The 23,261-nt window shown below is 35.5% G+C and overlaps 1 protein-coding gene and 1 pseudogene across 3 annotated transcripts in view; both read left to right on the forward strand.

Annotated features, from left to right (window-relative positions):
* The window catches only part of LOC108284795, a 40,906-nt pseudogene extending 40,697 nt beyond the window's left edge, over window positions 1-209 (forward strand).
* A 9,649-nt stretch (window positions 210-9,858) lies between these two features.
* LOC108284777 (sulfotransferase family cytosolic 1B member 1) overlaps window positions 9,859-23,261 on the forward strand; it is a 35,605-nt gene continuing 22,202 nt past the window's right edge. The window contains exons 1-4 of one of the 3 annotated variants that reach the window (XM_017501661.2): window positions 9,859-10,118; window positions 14,998-15,189; window positions 15,463-15,591; window positions 20,478-20,575. In XM_017501661.2, coding sequence (XP_017357150.1) covers window positions 15,042-15,189; window positions 15,463-15,591; window positions 20,478-20,575 — 375 coding nt within the window. In that variant the 5' untranslated portion in view covers window positions 9,859-10,118; window positions 14,998-15,041. Of the gene's footprint in view, window positions 10,119-12,820; window positions 13,020-14,103; window positions 15,190-15,462; window positions 15,592-20,477; window positions 20,576-23,261 lie in introns of those variants that run through there. The other 2 variants (XM_017501660.2, XM_037728911.1) reach the window with 2 other exon arrangements.

Consider the following 23,261-nt stretch of genomic DNA (forward strand, 5'->3'; position numbering starts at 1 on the left):
TTTTTTTGCCCTGGAATCTACTGTCCTGGTTCTCTGCTCAGTCCCCTTTTTAAACAGACGAATGGGTGACTTCCCGTGGCTCCAATCACCAGCCAAAAGGGCACCCGGACCGGTGTATTTTGTACAGAGAACTGCTGCTCCGGGGCGCCGACAAAGCAGCCGCGCGGGACAAAGCAGCGGCGCCGGCCGGCACAGCCACGCTGGCCTAAACAGCCATGCTGGTGACCTGTGGAGCTCCTCCGCCTGGGAATTGCCTAGTCTGTGGGCAATAAAAATGCGGCGTCCACTCATCTTCTGCACTTTCACTGGGAGCTGCAATCCTGAGCTGTTCCTAAATGGCCATCTTGGATCCTCCAAGAGTTTCTTTTACAATTATTTTTTTGTAAACCTTCCATAACTTGTTCAAACCTTTAGTTTTATCCTATTCAACTTAAAACAATCCTTTAACCCTTTAATTTAGGAAGGAAATACACATTCCCATGTATTCTTGTAATCTTTTACCAAAAACACATTTCACTTTCCTTACATGTCTTGCATGCAGAACTGTTTCTTCAGTAGTATTAATTACATGTTACACTGTTAACGTAGTGACTTTTACTTTTAATGAAAATCTTGGTACGTTAAGAATTTTAATTATGTACTTGGTACGGAGCCTAGGACAGCATACAGCAGTACAGATAAAGTCTGACTCTTTCTAGCATTTAACTTCATGTGTTCCAGGCCTTACTTAGCTGTAAAGCAGGCGAGTTGCACAATTAAGAATCCTAGTGGAGTTTAATGAAACACTTAAGAGGCTTAGTTACCTTTAAATTGTACGACATTCCTTGCACAAATTCCCTCTTTTTAAAACAACCAATTATTTTTTTTAAGACAAGAATGTGCTGTACAAGATCCCTTCTTATATAAAATCTCTTTACAAACTCCTTTGCATAGCTAGGGGGCATGATTAATTCCACATGTCCCCAAGCCTTATCCAGAATATCATGCTCTGAAATAAATTGGACAATTTTCAATGTCAAAGAAGGAGTTTATGAATTTAACACATTTAGCAAACTTAATATCTGACCTGCCTAATTTGACCAAAAGTTTATATTTTTGAAGATACCTCTATTTTATCAATATTCTTTAAAGCTGTCTTTATTTTCCAAAGATTACTTAAGTCACATGAACTAAATAAAAGGCATTGCACTTTTTGCTTTTCTGACAAAATATTTGACTTAAGCTCTTATTATTATGAAACCTATTAAAGCTTGTTCATATATAAACATCACACACATAATACATATAAACACATAGACAGAAGATAAAGGATCATCCCCCAAGCTGGGATTTTAACCCCGAAACTGGGCCACGATTGTGATAGTAGAGAACAAAGAAAGCACTGCCATGTGGTTACAAGGTCATGTTCCCAAGGATACGACTGACCATGGGAAACCTCATTCAGTTTGCATACACACACACACACACACACACACACAGAGAGAGAGAGAGAGAGACAGAGAGAGAGAGAGAGAAGCCAAAAGTCTGTACGGTAAGACATTCTTACCCTTTGGCCAGCATGCCAGGCTTCAGAGTTCCCTTTCTCTGAGTGGCCATAGTGACCTGGCTGGCTGCCACAGCCCTTGGGGGCCAAGCCGCAACACAAGGGAAAATTATCTCTTTCCTTTCTGGCCGGAGTAAGATAAGTGTGACAAAATATATACATTAGCCTCTGCTTAAGCACCAAATGTCAAACTGTCAGGGCTCAAACTTGCCCCTGATCCGGCCCCTCATTATTAATTCAATGTTGGTCCAGGAGTTTCAACATGTGCTCTCTGGGCAAGATGATTACCATGAGTAGTAGAAAAATAAGAAAGGGAAACGAGAGAAAGTATTGCCTATGGCAGGATAGAGAAGGCTAAGTGCTTAGGGAGGCCAGAGAAAGACCTACCCATTGCAGTGACACTTAAAAGTTCAGCAGGCTGCTTGTCAATAGCAGACAGATGTTTTCCCGTAGTCCCATCAACTTTCAGGTTTTTCCTTTTAGGGAGGCAAAAGTTCTTCATGGGTCATGATCCTGTACATGCGCAATCCTGTCACCAAATGCCGTCAGCAAAGAGTACAAGGCAGATTAATCCAGAGAGAACAGCAGTTAACATCTCAGAGTGCCAAACCCATTCTTAGCTGAAAGAGACTTTACAGAGAGGGAGTTTACCTGGCCTCTAACCCTACTAAGTTGGGCCTCTAACCCAAAGTCAGTCAAACTTCCTTGCCCTTTATTGAGAGGAGCCTTTAATCCACTCTGCCCTAGGAGACACTCTAACTCTCCTAAATTGGGCCTTTAACCCAGTCCCATCCTTTACCCAGGTATATGCACCCCACTTACCCAAAGTTGTTTAATCAGTGCTGCAGTCTATATCCTTTGGGTTGGGGTCTCCTCAGTATTGCTCTTCAAGGCTCACCAGAAAGATTTTACCAGACCCCAGCACCTACCCAAAGTTAGCCTTTGGGTCAGGGTTTTCCTTAGTATCATCCTTTCCATGGTTACAAGAAAGGGGTCCTGATCCAGACTACAAGAATGGGTTCTTAGATCTCATGCAAGAAAGAATTCACAGCAAGTCCATAGAATAAAGTGAAAAGAAGTTTATTAGGCAAGGAAAGGAATAAAAGAATAGCTACTCCATAGGCAGAGCCTCCTCGAGGGCTGCTGGTTGCCCATTTTTATGGCTGTTTTTTGATGATATGCTAAGCAGGGGGTGGGTTATTCATGTCTCCCCTTTTTAGACCTTGTAGGGTAACTTCATGGCTCTGGTGGGAGCATAAAAATGAGGATGACCAGAGGTCAATCTTGTCACCATCCTGGTTTTGGTGGGTTTTAGACGGCTTTTTTTTTTTTTTTTTTTTCGTTACTATTCTTTTTTTTTTTTATTGCATTTTAGGTTTTGGGGTACGTGTGAAGAATATGCAAGATTGTTGCATAGGTACACACATGGCAGTGTGATTTGCTGCCTTCCTCCCCTTCACCGATATCTGGCATTTCTCCCCATGCTATCTCTCCCCACCTCCCCCATTTCCCCCCACCAGACCCCAGTGTGTAGTGCTCCCCTCCCTGTGTCCATGTGTTCTCATTGTTCAACACCCGCCTATGAGTGAGAACATGCGGTGTTTGATTTTCTGCTCTTCTGTCAGTTTGCTGAGAATGATGGTTTCCAGGTTCATCCATGTCCCTACAAAGGACATGAACTCATCATTTTTGATGGCTGCATAATATTCCATGGTGTATATGTACCACATTTTCCCTGTCCAGTCTATCATCGATGGGCATTTGGGTTGTTTCCAGGTCTTTGCTATTGTAAACAGTGCTCCAATGAACATTCGTGTGCATGTGTCCTTAAATGTTTTGTCAGCAAGATCTTTATGACCTGTATCTTGTGCCGACTTCCTATCTTATCCTGTAAGTTAACCTTCTGGGAATGCAGCCCAGTAAAGCTCAGCCTTATTTTACCTAAATTCTATTTAAGATGGAGTTGTTCAGTTTGCAAGCCTCTGAGACCAGCACATATGGTTGTGCATGTTGTGCACTTCACAATTCCAGGAAGTACATTTCATATCACAGCACACAACATGATGTCCCCAAGTGGGATCTTGAAAACAGTGAATTTATGAAGAGGAAAAAGCCAGAGGTGTTTCCATGAAAGGATGCTGAGATAGTGTTGAGAAATTAATTCCTTTTCTTCTGAACATATCTGAGGAAGGAAGATCCAGATTCTGTGAGTCAACTTTTGAATATTTCACTTATTTTCTAATGTCAAAATTTTGTTTATTTTGGATATTACTTTAATAATGTTCCTTTATTATCTTTCTTCTTCATTAAAGATGAGTAAGGCATACAGGGAGATCAATATTCAAATGAGAGGCCTCAATTGTGTAAAAGGAAATGAGGAAAATGCATTCTGGTGACATCTGTCAGCAGAACACACCTTCAGAGAAAAAAGTAGATTCATATTCATTCTAATCCCTGACTTCTCAGGTGGATGAGCTATGATGATAAGACAAGACACAGATGTTACTCTTACCATTGTTTCTGTCACAAGGGAAAAATGATTACCCTGTGCTCAGGAATTTACATGGATGCAAATAGCTGCAAAAGAAATGGGGGCCAGGTGTGGTGGTTCACGCCTGTAATCCCAGCACTGTGGGAGGCCGAGGCGGGTGGATCACGAGGTCAAGAGATCGAGACCATCCTGGTCAACATGGTGAAACCCCGTCTCTACTAAAAATACAAAAAATTAGCTGGGCATGGTGGCGCGTGCCTGTAATCCCAGCGACTCAGGAAGCTGGGGCAGGAGAATTGCCTGAACCCGGGAGGCGGAGGTTGCGGTGAGCCGAGATCGTGCCATTGCACTCCAGCCTGGGAAAAAAGAGCGAAACTCTGTCTAAAAAAAAAAAAAAAAGAGAGAAATGGCTGCTTCTTTAAACTCACACATTCAGAAGAAGAGTAACTGAAAAAAAAATGCATGTAGAAGTTGCTGGTGAATGAACTAATAAATTTGGAAAATTTGCACATTAAGATACTACAATGCATGTTTCTAGATGAGAAAAGTAAAACAAATGCCCTCAAATTACAAAGGAAACTAGGAAAAACATCATACTTCCCCATTTTTAGTTAACTCTAAATAGATTTTAAAAATGCCTAGAAATTTTAGTGATATTGAAAGAATTCAGGCTTCTTAAATCCTTCTCTGTAGACTGGGTGATGTGCATTCAGGACCAACTATGGAGAAACAAAATGCATCACTGGGAATCTTTAAGTCTTTAGAATTCTCTCTTCTATCCCTATTATTTTATTTTTTAAAGTTACGTGACTTAGAAGTCACAAGTGGTTTTCTGGGTCTGACCTTTTACTGAATACTTATAATATCTTAATCAAATCACTTAGAATTTCTGAACACATTTCCTCCTGGGTAAAATTTGAGCTATCAACAGATTGAGAATGCCATCAATAAATTATTATTTATGAGTTGGGGGGCAAACCCAATGCCTTCTTTTTCTAGTGTAGTATCCGGTAGCTGGTAAATTTGGTAACTGAATAAACAAATATAAGAATGAGTAGAATGATTAATGAGTGAATTAACCATAGAAATCTAAAGCAAGGGTGTTTTTTTATTTGTGGTTCTAAGTATGGTCCTCAAACTGGTAGCTCATCGTCATCTGGGAGCATGTTTGAATTGCAGAGTTTCAGTTTCCACCCTAGACCAACTAAATCAAAAACACTGAATGTCGGGGGAAGCAGAATTTGTGTTTTATCAAGCCCTTCAAGGTGATTCTGAAGCATTCTAAAATTTGAGAATCTCTTCTCTAGGTTGTTTTTCAATACTGATTTGGCATTTGATGAGTTAATAAATAATGTGGTTGCTAGGCAACCTATGTACATCTAAATAGAATTTTTTTTTGGTAATACCTTATGTCAAAGTTTGCAAATTACATGTCATCATGTGCCATACAAAAGTGTGTGTCTGGTGCATGGGTTTGGTTATCAATACTTATATACACTTAGTGTATGCACACTTCTCATGAAGAATCTAAATCTTTCAAATGTTGCCTTTTTCTTTATCAAAAGAATATGCTGGACCTTAGCCTCTCCAGCATTATCACCATGTTATTCTCCCAAAACAGAGACCATGTATCAGTTTATTGTTTTGCTTGAGTTGTTACTTTCTTAAGCTCAAACTGTTTCATGACTGTTCCATGAATGTATGGGTAACCCATCTTCCCAGTTTGTCTGAGGCCTAGTTTACATCTTTTGCCACCACATAATTATTCATAGCCTCTCCTTTATTCCCCAAAGTATCTTGGTTTGGATGACTGGTGGATCATCCTATTGGTCGGTATGTATTTTTGCAACTCCAGATTTAATGTCAACCTTGTTCAAAGTTAATATTGAAGATACTCTAATTAGAGATGAAAGTAAATGTGACTGTAGGCACAAGGAAAGGAAAGGATAAAAGTTAAAGGGCATAGCTCAAATGACCTGTTCAAGAATAACATTTTTTGACATATTATCTTTTCTTTAAATATATATATTTCCCTCTGTATTATAGTATATATTTACTTTAAAATTAAAAGACCAGCTTTAAAATGAGAAATATAAAGGGAAATGTGCCTTTAAACTGTTTCAGTCAGTTAAGGAAATGCATTTTCCTTAAGTCTATTTTAGGAATTTGGCATGAATTGAAGAACAACAAACATCAGATTAAACTCCCAGTCAATTTCACTTCCTTTTGTTGTCACCAAAATATCTTGAGAACCCCAGACCTTATGAATATATGTATTAAAAATTCAAATATTGTTTTCACTGGTTTGTCATAAGAATCCCTGAATATAAATGTTCACAATTTTCAAAATTTTGCCAAAGACTATGCGTACCTACCAGATGGAGGCCTTTTGGATCCAGTTTCCTGATGTTGCTGAAAGGTTATACATAAATCAGTTTGTTAAGTTTTCTATATATATGTATAGTTTTTTTCAGAATGGGAACTTTATTGATAATAACATTATTTAAGTGACACTGGAAATCTAATTTTGAGATTCTTATAATTTCTGCAGTCAACTTTCTTCTTCCAAATCTCTTCATTTGTTCTGAAGTTATTTTCTTATATAAATAAAATCATGTAGGTTTGCATTGCAGCAGTTGATTGAAATTTTATCTTTTTTAATAAATGAAAGCTTAATATGCACACTTTCTAAAGAGAAATTACTTTATTTTTTCAGAGATGGAAGTTTATTTTTCTTCATGAATAAACCTGACAATTCCACACAAATAAAGAAACCTTACTAAGCTAACATCAGGATAGTACAGTAAATGTTTAATGTTATTCTCATTAAAAACAACAACAACCAGGATTTAGATTCCCTTTTATAACACACACATGGATATTATTGTTACATTTTAAATGAAAACAAATAAGTTAACACTAAGAGAAGCCTAATTATTGTATGAGAAATTTATTCATTAGGGCTTTATTTTTGCTCTATATATTTGAGAAATGCAATTGAGCTAATTACTAGTATCCTTGCATAAAGACACATCTTCCTTTGCTGCTGGGACAGCATGGTCCACATCTGTAGCATGAAGCCTCACCATTTTCTTCCCTATGACTCTATGATGTATCAACCCATCTTCCAATATTATTTTAGAGTTGACTCCAAGTAAGAGTTAAGTACTTTAAACATATTTTTTTTGTTGTTAGAATTTGCTTTTCCTTAAATTTAGAATTTGCTTTTCCTTAAAATGATTCTAAACTGATTCTGTCTTCTGGATTGCAAAAAATTATTACACATTGTATGCATGTATTAAAACAACACACTCTATAAATATTAATATATAATCTATGTACCCATAAAAAGTAAGTATACTTTTAAAAAAATTCTGTTAATTTTTTCCTTTAAGCTTTGTAGATTTTATTTCATATGCTGCTGCTAGAATAATCATATATAGGGTTTTCTCTCAGGACAGATGCTAAGATTTCAGCTCATTTGTATCTCTGTAACAATAAACACTATATTTTAAACAAACATTTTAATTATAATAACTAAATTTATTTTAAAGAATGTGATGAATAGGATATGTTGTAAGCACAATATTTGTATTAACTCATTTAATAATCCAAACAAATACGTAGATAAACGGGAACTGTTGTGCATTGTTGGTGGGAAAGTAAAATGATATAAACACTAAGTAAAACAGTAGGGTGCTTTCTTTAAAAAGTTAAAAACCTAATTACCAGCAATTCCACTTCTGGACATACATCCAAAGGAACTGAAATCAATATCTCACAAAAAAGATTTTCATGCTCCTCTTCACAGCAGCATTATACAAAATAGCTATCCAAATATCCATTTTATTTGTTACTTTATGAAAAAATTATGGTATCTATTAAATCAAATATTTAGCCTTAAAAAGGAAAAATATTTCTTACACACACTGCATGAATGTGTGTGTGAACATTCATGCAGTGTGTGAACTTAAGAACATTATGTTACATGAAATGAGCCAGTTACAAAAAGACAAAAACTGCCTTACTACAAATTTACGAGGTATTTTGAGTAATCAAATTTATAGAAACAGAAGTACAATGGTGGTTGCCAAGGACCAGAGGGAGGATAAGTTGACCTTTAATGGGCAGAGATTTTCAGTTTTGCAAGATGAAAAATTCTGGAGATTGATTGCATTACAATGTGAATACATTTAATACTACTGAACTGTAATGGTACATGTTATGTTATATGTATTTTCCCACATTCAAAAAAAGAAAGAAACTCAAAAAACTGTATAAAGAAGATGCTATTATTCCCAGTGGGGCAATGGAGGCACAGAGAGGCTATATGTTATGTCCCACTCACAAGGTTGGTTAATGATTGTGTTGGGGATTTAAAGCCCAAGACTTGTGCTTCAACCTTCCCTCTTGCTCACTAGGCCTCTCCCACTGCCTTCGGTATGCCTGCTGCTGTTTTTCTAGCTTCACAAGTTGTGACTGGGTTAGAATAATCACCTTTTTCATTGATAATTTTATTTAAGAAGCCTGAGGTACAATTCCACAGGTTTCCAAAATTTGTCATATTTTGGGCTGTCTGAATGTCTTTTATTATCTTGCTTATTTAATTGGTTTTAAACTTACTCAGCAGAGTAATTTTCAATAGCAAAATTGCATACTCAGTTGAAAATATAATCTGTTAAGCATTTGTTTTCAGTAGTTAACTACTGCCAAAGGTTAACGCGCGCAGACTCTCTGTCTTTGGAATGTGTCAGTTAACTGCATGAAGGTGGGTAGGAAGAAAACATGGTCTGTGGGAGCCAGTGGCTTCCTGTGTCATCAAAAGGAGAAAAAGAAGCCTTAGTTCATAAAATCACAAAATCATATTTAGAAAATAAACAAGTTAGCCTAGAAAGGTAACTTTCTAAGATAGGGCATCTCAGAAAAGCCAAACATTTCAGGTTCTCAATCAAAGAGACATAGATTGACCTATGACAGTCTCAATGCTCTCCATGTGCCTGTGCCTGATTCATGGAAGTCATTATGCTTTCCTGTAAAGGCAACAAAATACAACTACAATAGGTGCACATAAACCCCTCTTCTCTGGATTCTCTCTTTAATATACTTCCACCTTCTTTACAAAACCAAAATAAAACAACTCTGGCTGACAAAGATTAGGAATCTGTTTGCATCATCTTTTAAGAAGAAAATATGCTTTACATTTCTTTAACAAATGTTTAAGTTAAATTCAGGGTCTAAAGGAATTTGCCAGTTTTCCACTGGTCTTCCTGACTTTCCCAGGCCTACATACGTATAGCTACAGGGGCAGGAGCTTGGCTGTTGTAGTTCTGTAGAAGTTTGAGATGAGTGCTCTTAACGAATGGATTGATTTCCGCTTGTTTTTTGTTTATGTCATTTTGCATACCAAAAGAAGAAAAGGCCAAGAGTTGTGGAAATGATTAGAGTGTTTTTGTTTCTGCTGCCAAAGTAATTAATAGTTTCATCTTTAATATATTTGATCTTTAATGATGTTGGAAACTCATGTTTCTTCCAGATGGAAACATGCACTGACAAATACACACACACACACACACACACACACACACACACACACACACAATTTTTATTTTTGTTATAGCCAAAATTATTAGAAAACATTCTTATGAGTTATAGAGAAGCAACAATTTTGATCCACTAACCCTTCACGTTCTTTCCCTCTTCATTTCTCAGACCCTTTGAAGCTTGCAGAGAGCTTAAAATCTAGACAATCTGTACCTGTGCTGAGTTAAGGCCACCACCCTGATCCATTTCCTGGCTTCCTGGCTTTGTTAGCTGTTGAAACAGTGGAGCTTGCCTCCTGTGTGTATGTGTGTGTGTAATTGTGGGTGTGGGTAGTTTAAACTTTTTGTATCTTAGCTGCTTGTAAAGTAGTCAGTGATTGCTACGTTCAGATCAAACTTTGAACTTGTTTATTTTTCGGGTGACAGGAGTGAGCCTTCCTGGGCTCACCATTCCCTGCTGGAGCCACCACTGCTTCCCAGGGTTACTCTACAGCAACTTTACTGGCTGAAAGTGAAAAACTGAACAAAGGGATTAAATTGTGAGGTAAAATTTGCTTTTCAATTCCTTTCCTTGAAGTTTTGTCATAGCCACCACAGAGTATTGTGTGCCTTAGAACAATTTCTGTTTTGAACATATTTTATAATTAGAAAGTCTTTTGCGTAATTCCAATTTTCTTATAGGAAACTCTGTTGTTTATGCTGTCTAAAATCTCTCAAACTCTCAATGTTCAATTTTATTTTTCTAGATTTAATGGAACTCTTCTGAAGCATGCCAGGAATGAAGGTCTCATCAAACTGTAAGCCACTTAAGGAAAAAGAAATCCTTTTCAAGTTTTCGTTTCTCTGCTCACATCTTTCATCCAGTCCCACTCATGTGCACGCATGCACACATATGCACATACACGCACACCTTTAACGTGCATTCCAAAATATAAAATATGTCATTTACTATATTTATTTAAGTAGCTGGATTTGATGTGTACCAGATAGAGCTAAACTTTGTCAGGGTATGACAAATGGAAGAAATCATTTTTTCTAATTGAAAGAAAAATAGTCTTAATGTTAAATGACTCAATTTCTTCTAAAACAGGCATTCTTTTTTAATTTTTGCTTTTGTTCCATTAATATTCCTTAAAGCCAATTTTAGACATTTTAATTTTCAGTCTATGGCTCGTCTTAAATAGGCAGTCTTGAGATCCCATGTAGACTATAATTTACAACTACATTAAATTGCCAGTTCCTTTCCGATAGGGTTTAAAATGTTTTATGAACTGATTTTTAGATTTTAAAGTAAATGTCATTCATAAATTATCTTTCAGCACATCTAGTTTAACTTTATTATTTTACATCTTCTAGTCCTCCCCCCATATCCTTCTCCTCATAAATTCAGAACTCATTATTATCCACTGGTCATGATGAGGTAATGCTATTTCATGCCTAATACCTTGTAGCTTCCTGAATAGGTCACACCCATTTCCCAGAGGTGACTAGCATATATTCACAATCAGTTGCCTTATTTTCATCTTCTTACTCATTCCATCTTTCTCCGGCAACATTTTTACACCATGAAGAGCCTGACCTTTTTTTCACAGGGGATTTTCATTGTCAGAACAAAAATCCCTTACAACTTGTCAACATTCTTGTTTGGATGAGATAAGTGATGGACATTTTTGACTCTAGATTGGGCCTAGAGTAAATTTTCAGTATGACCACATGAGCAGAGCTGGGCAAACTAAAGTCCATTCCTGGGTTGCCACTCCTTTTCTGTGTTTCTTTGAGCAGGCACTCTGAAGATTTGTTTCCTAATCTTATGAAAAAATGTAGGACTTATCTTTTCAGGGTAGGTAATGACTAGAGATCATATACATGAAGCACGATCGATACAATTTGTTTTAAAAGACACTGAATTCATTTTGATAAATCATTTACATACACTGTATCATTAGATAATTAAAGGTGATTTAATGTCATTTGCTCAAGTTTTAAGAGCCAACAAATTAGTTGAGGATCTTACTAAACTGTAGGTTCTGGTTCTGGGTTGAAGGCTGAGATTGTACATTTTTAACAAGCTATCAGATAAGTCCAATAGCACATGGGGCTTGTACATGGACTGTAATTTAAATAGAAATTGTGAATCAATTTTATACATGTGAAAGATTAGTACAAATTAAAATAAGATAAATAAACTGATCATTAATTATCAATTAATCATTAATTATTAAATTAAATTATTTAAGTAATCAAGTTAATTCAATTAATATAAATTGTTTATGAATAAATAAATTGAATCTTTATAAATTTAAGTAAAAAATGAAGAAAAGGCAAAGGATGAACTAAGACATGAAATGGAGCCAGAAATTATGCTATAAATGTATAATATAAACTACCTGCTATAAGGGGAATCAATTTATCTACATAATTTTAACAGATAGCATGAAAGGGTACCTGCTTCTCCAATATTCATTCACTTTTGCGTAATATGCACACATTGTATGAGTGGATAAGTAAAGTTATACTGCCTCTAAACATTACATTCTGGAGCTAATGAATACAGACTTTTTTTCGCAATTAATTCGTAACATACAACTGTTGAAATGAGGTGTGCAATTGATATTTCCTTTAGATAAATTGGAAAGAAACAATTTGTTGAGAAATTAACAAAATAAAATGTTTCAGAAAGAGCTATTTCATTTATTATATGAAAATCAAGTTTAGTATCTGAATGTACTATGTTGAATTCTGTGGACACTCATTCCTTTATATCCAAACTGGAAATGTGTACTATTCTCAACATACTAGAAGATTCTCAGTGAGAAGTGGAAGTCTCATTGTTCATCCATTCCTTCATTCAATGTATTCAATGCCAGCTTCATCCCAAGTATACTACTTACAGATTTACTTTCTCTTCTTTCAGCTTCCTGCTTCTGCTGACTTCTTGACCATCCATATTAATTTTTCCTTTCTTGAGCTTCCAACATGTTCCATAATATTTCATGCTGGAAAATATTTTCTACGAGACTCAGTCTCTTTGCTAACAAAGGATTGCAAAGACTACCTGATATTTTGCTGGGAATGGAGGATAGTGGAGAAGCATATTGAAAATAAATATTTAATATAATTTTCCTAAAACGCTCCAATCACTCAGTTGTCATCCTTGTCTCAGGGTCTTGCATGCTCTAAACTTGTGTCTAATCCATTTTGAGACTACTTCTCCATTACTATCCTCTGTTCCATGTTTCTGAGGCCTACAACTTCATCACTCAGTAAGCAGAAGGAAAATGCAAAACCTCAAGTATTTTTTCTTCATTTTCACTCTATTTGTAGCATAAGATGCTATATGTTTTGAGACAAACATATTGTTGAATAATGACTTTTACTGGAAAACAAAATGACAGCATTTTTGTGTAAAAAATATCATTACATGAATGATAACATGTAAAATATGGTATGTAATAAATGTCTTACAATATAAAATGAAAAAAAAAATCTACCAAAATTTCTCCCTCCTAGATTTCTGTGTGTGTGTGTAGACAGAGGTAGTGGTGGTGGAGGAGTTGGCTTTGAAATACAAGGCTGTTATATTAGCAGGTTTTTCCTAGTCAAAATCATATCTCTTTCTATACCAATTAACATTAGGTAAACTACTTTAAGTTGTGGCTAGCTATTAAATTAGTAATTTTTGTTTGTAGGTCTCATTAAGAAAGTGACTATTGAGAGCTTAATAAATTACCTTTTTAAACTCCTTTGAAAAATTTTAGACTCACAAATTACTTAAAAATATTTACCATAAAATATACTTAATCAGTTAAGAACCTCTAATTGGCAATCTTTAAAGTTTAAAGTTATTTCACTTGAAGTGATACAATTTCAGTTAAGATATGCAATTTATACTGCAATTACTTCAAATTATCTCTATATAATAGCATACATTTTCTGTTATTAAATCAACAGATCTTCAGAAATAACTGGAACAATCGATTATGAAGGAATCTATAAGTTGTAAAATAAAATAAAAGTGTTGTAAAATAAAAAAAATATATTAAAAGCAAGGCTATGATTTTATTTACAAAGTTCAGCGGAAATGAAGTGTAAAAAATAAAAAATACCTCTTTGAGGTACTAATTTTACTTGTCCAATTGATGGGGCCACAGGGAACCCAGATATTTGATCAAACATTACTCTGTGTGTGTGTGTGTGTGTGTGTGTGTGTGTGTGTGTGTTTAGATGAGATTAAATTTTGAATTGGTAGACTGAGTAAAGCATATTGCCTTCCCTTATGTGAATGGGCCTCATGCAATCAGTTGAGGGCCTGAATAGAAACAAAAGCGTGACTCTCCTAGAAGTAAAGAGGAATTCCTCCTGTCTGACTGCCTTCGAACACATGCATATATGACAAAGACCGAGAAACAGAGCAAGAAAGAGAGTGTGTATGTTAGTATTATTAGTACTATGATTAAAATACTTATTAATTAAAGATTATACAAAATTTTTTTTCTTGTAACATTGAATTGAAGTAACTCTCAATAAAGAATGGAATGATTTAGTTTGATCCAGAATTTTAGTCAATGATAGGATGAAACTGAAGTGTACTTCCCTTGCTCACATAGGGTATTCATTAATGTATTATGGTTTGAATATTTTTCCTCTCCAAAATTTATGTTGGAATTTAATCCCCAAAGTTGTTGTATTGGGAGATGGGGCCTTTAAGAGGTGATTGAGTGATGAGGCAGGTTGAGTCATGAGAGTTATTATGGGAGTGGGTCTGGTAGCTTTTTAAGAAGAGGAAGAAGAGATCTGAATAGCATGCCCAGCCCCTTGCCATGTGATGTCCTCATCCACCTCATGAGGATTCAAAGTACCCACACCAAGAAGGCTCTCAACAGCTGCACACACACACACACACACACACACACACACACACAAATGAAAATAACCACACCTAGGAACATTATAATTCACTTGCTCCAAATGAGTGATAAAGAAAGAAATTACAAGCAGATGAAGAAAGCAGGTGAATTACGAACTAAAGATCAAAGGTCAGAATGACAGAGCAGATTTTCTGTAAGGAAAAGTGAGGTATAGCTGAAGTGTTAATAGTGAGCAATGGATTTATTTTACCTTAAGTCCAGATTGTTAGATTGTTTTTGGCATATTTCTGTGAAACACGCTTTTTAATTCAAAGTGAGAGATGCAGTTTCATTTGTTTCTAAAGCTTCCACTAGAGACCTTTGTCCTACTTGTCACGGAACCAGCTGTGGCTCTTGCAATCTACTGCAGCCTAATGCCCACATAATATGCCTTTTGTACTTAGAAATCCATGTACCCAGAATGTTAAAGGCCAATTTTACTTTGTAACAAATTGCAGTGTGTTAAGAGCAACATTAGTGACTCAGATTCTGATTTTGTCCTCTATATTTCTCCAGAAAGGCTGTCAATCTATTATATATTTGTAAAATCTGGTATTAAAATGCTTTCACCAGAAGATGTTCTGCGGAAAGATCTGAAGTTGGTTCATGGTTGTCCCATGCCTTGTGCTTTTGTGAGCAACTGGGAAAGGATTGAACAGTTTCGTAGCAGGCCAGATGACATTGTGATAGCCTCTTATCCTAAATCAGGTGAGTTCTGTGGCCTGATAAATTCAAGTCTGACTGCAATTTTTGTTTCCTGGAAATCAACTTCTCCATAAAATTATTACCATTCTACGTAAATTTAATATTCATTTAGTGAAGCCATCTACTTTTAGTATATTAAAATTGGCATTTGGGGCATAGAAAGGGGAATTAAGTCTTTAATAGTATGTGTTAAGATGGTAGTGTTTCCAATAGATACTTCCCCCTCTCCTGTGCAATTAGGGTAATGATTTTTTTAAATATTCCCTTTTGCCGCAGGTAATACTTGGGTTAGTGAAATTGTAGACATGATTCTTAATGATGGCGATATTGAAAAATGTAAGCGAGACGTTATTAACAAAAAAGTTCCAATGTTGGAAATGTCTCTCTCTGGAGTAAGAACATCAGGTAAATTTAAACCTCTTGGAATTATAATTTTGTAAGATTATTTACACATCATATGCATTATTGTATGTGTGACTTTGACTGAAACTGGAGTAGATTTGGTAACATAAAATGGAAGTTGAGAAACAATATAAAACTGAGGAATCTGACAAAACTTTATTTTTGTCTGTTGCATATTCAGGTATGATACCTGCAAAGATACAAAACATGCAAAGATGAAAGAGTCTTACTGTAGAAAACAACTGAAAATTTGGTTAATAAAATAAATAATATTCTTTATGTCTTACTTAATTTTGTTGGGTAGAATTTGTCAGATTAGTTCCTAATTTAGGACATTGTTATAATTAATAAATAAGGAAGTAGCAACTCTTCTTAAAACATAGAATTCACTAATACTATTAATTTTTCTTTCATAAATATTTATGGATTGCTTGTAAAGATTATTCACTGTGCTATGGTATAGATATACAATAATTAGAAATTATATGTGGTATCACAGGGAGCTTACAGTAATACTGTAATGTTAAAAAGTAAATAATATATCAATGTTATTAGCCTTACATAGCCAAAGAATATGTTTCTATGGAACTGAACAATAGGAAAATTTACTTTAAATGGCTATAAAGGAAAAAAACTTAGACAAATTAAATTTAACAGAGTTTAACTGAGCAAAGGACAATTCACAAATTGGTCAGCCTCTTCAGCCAAAATAGCCTCAGAGATTCCAGAAAAGCCACAGGGTTTATGGAAAGAAGAAATGTAACATACAGAAAACAGAAGTGAGCTATAGAAACAACTGGCTTAGTTACTGCTTAGTGTTTGACTTATTTGAACACAATTTGAAGAGTTGGCCACCTTTGACTGATACTTGGTGATTAACACAAGAGTAGATTAGAATCTGTTTACACATCCAGTTAGGTTACAGTTCACTACATATAGAGAAACCTTGAAGCCAAACTTAAAATGTATAAAAAGACAGCTTTAGTTTAAACTTCATTTAATAAGGGGTATCTACTCCAAATTGAGAATAAAGAGTTGTACACACTTGGGGAAAGAATATTCTAGGATATAGTCCTGGAAAACTTATTCCAGGAAGATCCTGATGTAGTCCAGGGACTATAAAGATCCATGAAAGAAGGAAAAATTGGGATGCGAAGCAATTGGAAATTAGGCTAGGATAGATCATGTAGGACTTGTAATTCTTAAACTATTTTCTCACTTTATCCTAAGAACATTGAGGAAGACATTGAAGGGTTTTAGGCAAAGAAAAATTATAGAGTTTTTGTTGTTTTTTGTTGTTTTAAATACAAAGGCTCCACAGGTTGCTTTGTGAAGGTGGAATTGAGGATGCTAGAGAAGATACATTTTTGACTTGTTCATGGACTGTAAAAGAAACATGAAGGAAATGTAAGAATTAAGAATGACTCTTACCGTTTTATTTCCATCAAGCAAGCAGACTGTGGAACCATTTGCTTGCAAGGAAAAGTACATGGAGAGGAACACATTTGGGTGTAGGGTTATTAATAATTCAGTTGTGAAATGTTAACTTTGAGATGCCATTGGATATTATAATCAGTTAAAAATTTAATACATTAAAATGATGGTATTTGTTAAAAGATGTTTATTAGGCAATGCTCAGCATAATTGGACATTGGAATCAATGTGATTGCCCAGGGAATGCCTGTGGAGCAATATAAGAAGAGCAGGACAGAGCTGTGAAAAAACATCAACATGAAGATGATTGGTAGAGAAAGAGGAGTTAGCAAAGGAAACTAAAAAAAACAAACAAAAAAAAGGAGGAAATGAAAGAGTATGGTGTTCTGTAGGTAAATGAGAGCAGTATTCAAGAAGTGAAGCTCGACTCTCAAATGTTGTTGGAATCATCGGATAAAAATAAATAGTAGGATGGTGATAGACCTGTATATCAATAGAAAGAGAAATATCCAAATCCTCTCCTGTAGTGGAGGACCCCCTCAGCAGGCTGACTCAACTAGTTACTTCCATAGTCAGAGAAAGATCAACTGGCAGGGTGTCCGTCCTTCTAGGTGATTGCCAGAAATCAGAGAGCAAATGCCAATCTTTTTTTGTTTTGTTTTGTTTAAGAAATACATTCAATTTTTCAAAGTTACAAATCTAAAATCCCAGTTCTTTCCTAAGCCATCAAGTTCAACTTATAAATATTATTATTTTACTTATATAACAAAAGTAGTTTAATATTCAATCCAAGTTAAATTTAATTAAGCTCCTTTAAACACTTAAATGGCATTTATATAATTGGTATATCTCATTTCCTTGAGTACTTCAATTATCTGACCAAGACAAACCTTTCCAAGTACTTATACTTTAATAAATTAAGTTCATAAATACAGCAAATCCTAGTCACTTTAAATGTTCCAAAACTACACAGAAACTTAGCAGTGATTCTACCACTGTACTCCAATCTGAGCAGCAGAGAAAGACTCTGTCTCTAACAGTATTTTAAAAAGAAAAATAGCAAGATTTCAACTTAAAATTCAAGTATAAATACTCAACATTTTTTACTTAAAAGCAAATCTGCTAATCTCACAAACCTGTTACTCTTACATATGTCAAGGAATTAAAATGCAAACTGCAAAGATTCCTAAAGCAAATGGTTATGATGGGAGTTTGATGTTCTTAAACATGTCTATCCTTGGAAAGCTTGGAACTGAGGGATTATGCTGAGGGCAAGGAATTCTAATGAGTTTAAGAGTGAGGTAAGACTTCAGAGCCATAGAAAGTATGAAATGAAAAATGACAGAACCAAAGTAATCTAAGATGTGGTAGTCAGGGATAACAGATGGGAGGCAGGATTGGGAATACAGAGGGAGGCTGTGTCACATTGCCTGACAGTGAATAGTTGAAGTCTAGCAGGTAGACAAGGGTAAACTTCAGCCTTTAAATCTACTCTAGAGCCTGAATGTGAAAAATTGTGTTATCTTTATACATTCCTAATACTCATACTTATAGATATAAAGAGTTCATTTAAAAGACTCTTGGCAAAATGATTGCAAAACAGGGGAAATTGAGAAATCTTTCAGGGAAGCTGAATGGGGAACAAGGAACAACAGATGTGAGCAAAACTTCTTAAGAGAAACAGATCTAAATTATGCTGTGGGCATTAAGTAATAACAAGTTGTGGAAGATTACAATTTCTCATTTATATATGCTAGGTAAAGGGACTGTAGCTGCTAGATCAGTAGAAGCATAATAAAATCCCTGGTGGAGTTGTATCGTAATATATGCTTACAGTAATTTATGTTTGCAAATAAAATATGTGACAATTAATTAATTTGAAATTCAGATAAATAACCATTTTATTAAGCATAAGTACTTTCCAAATGTTTTAAGAAATATTTATGCTAAAAACAACCTGCTATTTATCTGGTAATGCAAATTTAACTGGGATTTTCACATTTTTAAATTTCCTGTCTGCCAAACCTGTCTCTACTGACATTAAATAGATCTTTTGCGTACTGACTATGTGCTATTCACTGTTCTCTATAGACGTTTATTCATGAACAAAAAAGTTACATTTCTGCTCTTTTGAAATCTCCATTTTAGTGTGTGTTTAGGAGTGAGGTTGGGGAAGGGACATGGGAACACAGAGCAAACAAGCAAATAAGTAAATAAACTATTAAACCAAAGTAGGTTATATAGAACATTAAAAGAAAAATGTTGTAATAGGCCGAATGACTTCTTAGCATATGCAGTGAATTATTTCAAATATTTAAAACAAAGTATTGTTTTCAATGAGTGAGCCAGATGCAATTTTGTGTGAGTTTGCTTTTGTATTCAGAGATGGGAAAAATATGTAAGATTATCAGGTATTCTAGAGTTTAGACTGTGTATAAGTAATACTGTAAAACAAAAAAGAATGCATGAGAAGTTCATGTATCATCTACCTTAAGACCTTAATCTGAAACCAAGTTCTACCACGTATTTGTTGTGTGACTTTAGAGAGTTAAGGTAACCTCTAAAGATTACACATTTTTACTGTGTATCTATATATGGAGAGACATATGACACATATACAATATAATGAAAATATAGATACAACAGGTGATAATATATACAAAATTAACATCATCTATGCTACATTACCTGATAAAACACAACAGCCAATTTTAGACTTACTAATTATTGATATCTCTTTGGCATGCAGAAAACATTTAAAAAGTCATTTATAGCAATGCACAGGTACAATAAAACTCCAAATTATTAAAAGGAGTATTATTGTTTCTCATTTTGGAGACAGGGAAAGTGAAGTACAGAGATTTTGAAATACTTTCAAAGTGTCTCACAATGCTTAAGTGAAAGAGTCAGCATTTGAGCTCTGGGTGTTAACCTCAGAATGTGTACTCTTCAATGTTACACAGTACTGCCTCAAGGAATGTGGTGAAATCCCTGTGATTGGTTCAGAATTTAGCTGCATTGTATAATGCTCAAAAATATATTGAAAAACTGGTTGGCGGCCAGGCACTGTGGCTCATGCCTATAATGCCAGCACTTTGGGAGGTCAAGGTGTGTGGATCATGAAGTCAAGAGATAAAGACCATCCTGGCCAACATGGTGAAACCCCATCTCTACTAAAAATTAAAAAAAGAAAAATTAGCGGGGACTACAAGCCTATAGTCCCAGCTACTCAGGAGGCTGGGGCAGGATAATCGCTTGAACCCAGGAGGCAGAGGTTGCAGTGAGCAGAAATTGCGCCATTTCATTCCAACCTGGTGACAGAACGAGACTTCATCTCAGGAAAAACAAAACAAAACAAAACAAAACAAAAAACTGGTTGGCAAAAGAAGGAAATAAGGAAATGTAACCTCCCTGGAAACTCTAATATATCTATATACTTAACTAAAATTTCTCAGGTGTAGAAGAATTACAGAAGAATCCATCACCCCGGATTGTGAAAACACATCTACCGACTGATCTTCTTCCTAAGTCTTTCTGGGAGAACAACTGCAAGGTATACTCCAGACTCCAAGTCAGTTTTCCACTGTGGCCCTATCCCTTTACCCACTCACAGAGTTAATTTTTAGATATATATATTTTTAACCAAATACTTGCAACAATCTATACCCATTCACATTGTACATAAATCTTCAAGTGTCATTTATTTGTGACCAGGAAAACTAAGCTACATTGAAATACTTCAATTGCAAATTAAGTTTTAGTCTGAATTTATATACTCAAGTGTTCCAAACTTGAGCAGCAATAGAATCCAAATCTCAGCAAAATATTGCTACTTTTATTCCCCCAACTCTCCCTAGATCTTCAGGCCTTCTGTAAAAACAGAACTTAAAGACATTAGTCCTTATTTGAAGATTTGGTAAAATTCTTTGGAAAAACATTTGTTCCTGCTTATCTACTTTTGGGGAAATTGTATATTTCAAATTCTATTTCTTTTCTTTCTTTTTTGAAAGAGAGTCTCACTCTGTTGCCCAGGCTGGAGTGCAGTGGTGTGGTGTGATTTCAGCTCACTCCAACCTCCACCTCCCGGGTTCAAGCGATTCTTGTGTCTCAGCCTCCCAGGTGGCTGGGACTACAGGCACGCACCACTACACCTGGCTAATTTTTTGTATTTTTAGTGGAGATCCGGTTTCACCATGTTGGCCAAGCTGGTCTCAAACTCCTGACCTCAGGTGATCCACCCACCTCGGCCTCCCAAAGTGCTGGGATTACAGGCATGAGCCATCCTACCAGTCTCAAATTCTGTTTCTTTATAGTGCTATGTAGGTTATGTGTTTTTTCTTATCTGACTTTTGACAATTAATGATGTGTGAGAAATTTTTTAAGTTGTTGACTTTATGAATTAAAAGTTGTTCATTATACTCATTATTATTTTAATGGCTGCAGGATTTGTTCTGATACCCCATTTTGCTCCTGATCTGTTATTTGTGCCTTCTCTCTCTTGCCTTTGTCAGTCTTGCTATAAGTGTATTAATTTTATTGATTTTTAAAGATAGTTATTTATTTTTTTAAATTATTTCTGTTGTTTATCTGTTTTTAGTTTCATAGATTTCCACTTTTTATCTCTATTGTTTCTCTCCAACTACTTGCTTTGGGTTTTTTTACTCTCCTTTTCCTAATCTCTTTAAGTAGGAACTGAGATTATTGATTTGTTTCCTTACTCTTTTCTAAAATAAACATTTAGTTTTGTAAATGCATTTCCTCAGTACAGCTTTAGTTGCACCCCCAAAATTTTGATATGTCATGCTTTCAATTGATGTCATGCTAGCAATTTCAATTGCTAGGCATATTTTCATTTTATTTGAAATTTTCTCATTTATTGCAAGACTTTGAAGGGTATGATTTAATTTTTAAGTGTTTGAGGAATTTTGTTTTCCTTTTTCTACTGATTTCTAGTTTTATTCCATTTTAGCCAAAGACCATACTCTACATCATTGCAATTCTTTCACATTTCTTATGGTTCATCTCGTTCTATCTTGGTAAATGTTTCATGAGCACTTGAGCAGGCTGTGTATTCTTCTTTGTAGGTGAATGTATTCTCTGTATTTTTATTACATCCTCTTGAGCAATAAGGTAGTTCCGTTCTTTTATGTCCTTTCTTGTTTTCTTTCTAGCAGTTCTATCAATTGCCTGAGGGTGGATTGTAAACATGCTCAACTATAACTATTGTTTGTCTATTCCTATTTCAGCTTTATTGGCTTTCGTTTCATGTATTTTGAAGTTCTTCTCTTTGCTGTTTGGAATTCAGAATTGCTTTGTCTTCTTAACAGATTAGTACTGTTATCATTATATAATGTGCCTTGCAATTTTTTTGAACTAAAGTCTATTTGTCTTGTATTAATATAGCCACTCCTAGTTTTTACTGATTAATGCTTGCATTACATATTTCTTTTCTATTCTTTTATACTCAATGTATCATTGTCATTTTGTTTGAAATGTGTCCTTTGGACAGCATATGGCTGAGTTCCGTTTTTATACACTCTGCCAATTTTTGTCTTTGGATTCATGTGTGTATATTATATAAATTTAAAGTAGTTAGAGGGTAGAGTCAATTTGTTTGACCATATGAATTCTGGAAGAGCTTCTTACACTAAAAAAGACCAGAATATCAAGCAGACTGGCAAACTCCAAACAGATCTTTGGATAAAAGGCATTAAGAGTGAATAGAGGGAGAATGCAGACCCCACAGCTAAAGGGTGAGGAATCTAGGAATCCTGCACAGGGTTGCTGAGCACTGTAACTCATTCCTGGCCCTGCACAGCTCATAGAAAAGGAGCGAGTAAAACAGGCATGGAGTGGCCCACTCTTACCATGGACCACCAGGATCCTAGCTGAAGGAGACTCCGTGACACCTAGAGACATTTTAGTTGGCAGGGAGAACTTCCCAGAGAATTGGCAGAGACAGTACTCTACTCTGTGTGGAGCCCAGAGAGTTTGGCGCAGGAATAGCTGCAGTGGAGCACGGCCATAGGTGCCCATCCCTCAAGGCTCCATATTTCTTTAGGTGGCTTTAGCTTTTGTTAGCTCACAGATCTGGAGAAATCAGGCCTGTATTGCGCACGGGCCTGGGCCAGTCTGATCTGACCACTCCTCTCTGTGCCAGCCTCTACTAGGGTCCCTGTGCAGCCACACTCGCTAAGTGCACAGCCTCAGCTGCCCTGCCAAAGCTCTTGCCAGCAGTG

This window comes from Cebus imitator, unplaced genomic scaffold, assembly GCF_001604975.1.
Source record: "Cebus imitator isolate Cc_AM_T3 unplaced genomic scaffold, Cebus_imitator-1.0 Scaffold283, whole genome shotgun sequence".
NCBI lineage: Eukaryota > Metazoa > Chordata > Mammalia > Primates > Cebidae > Cebus > Cebus imitator.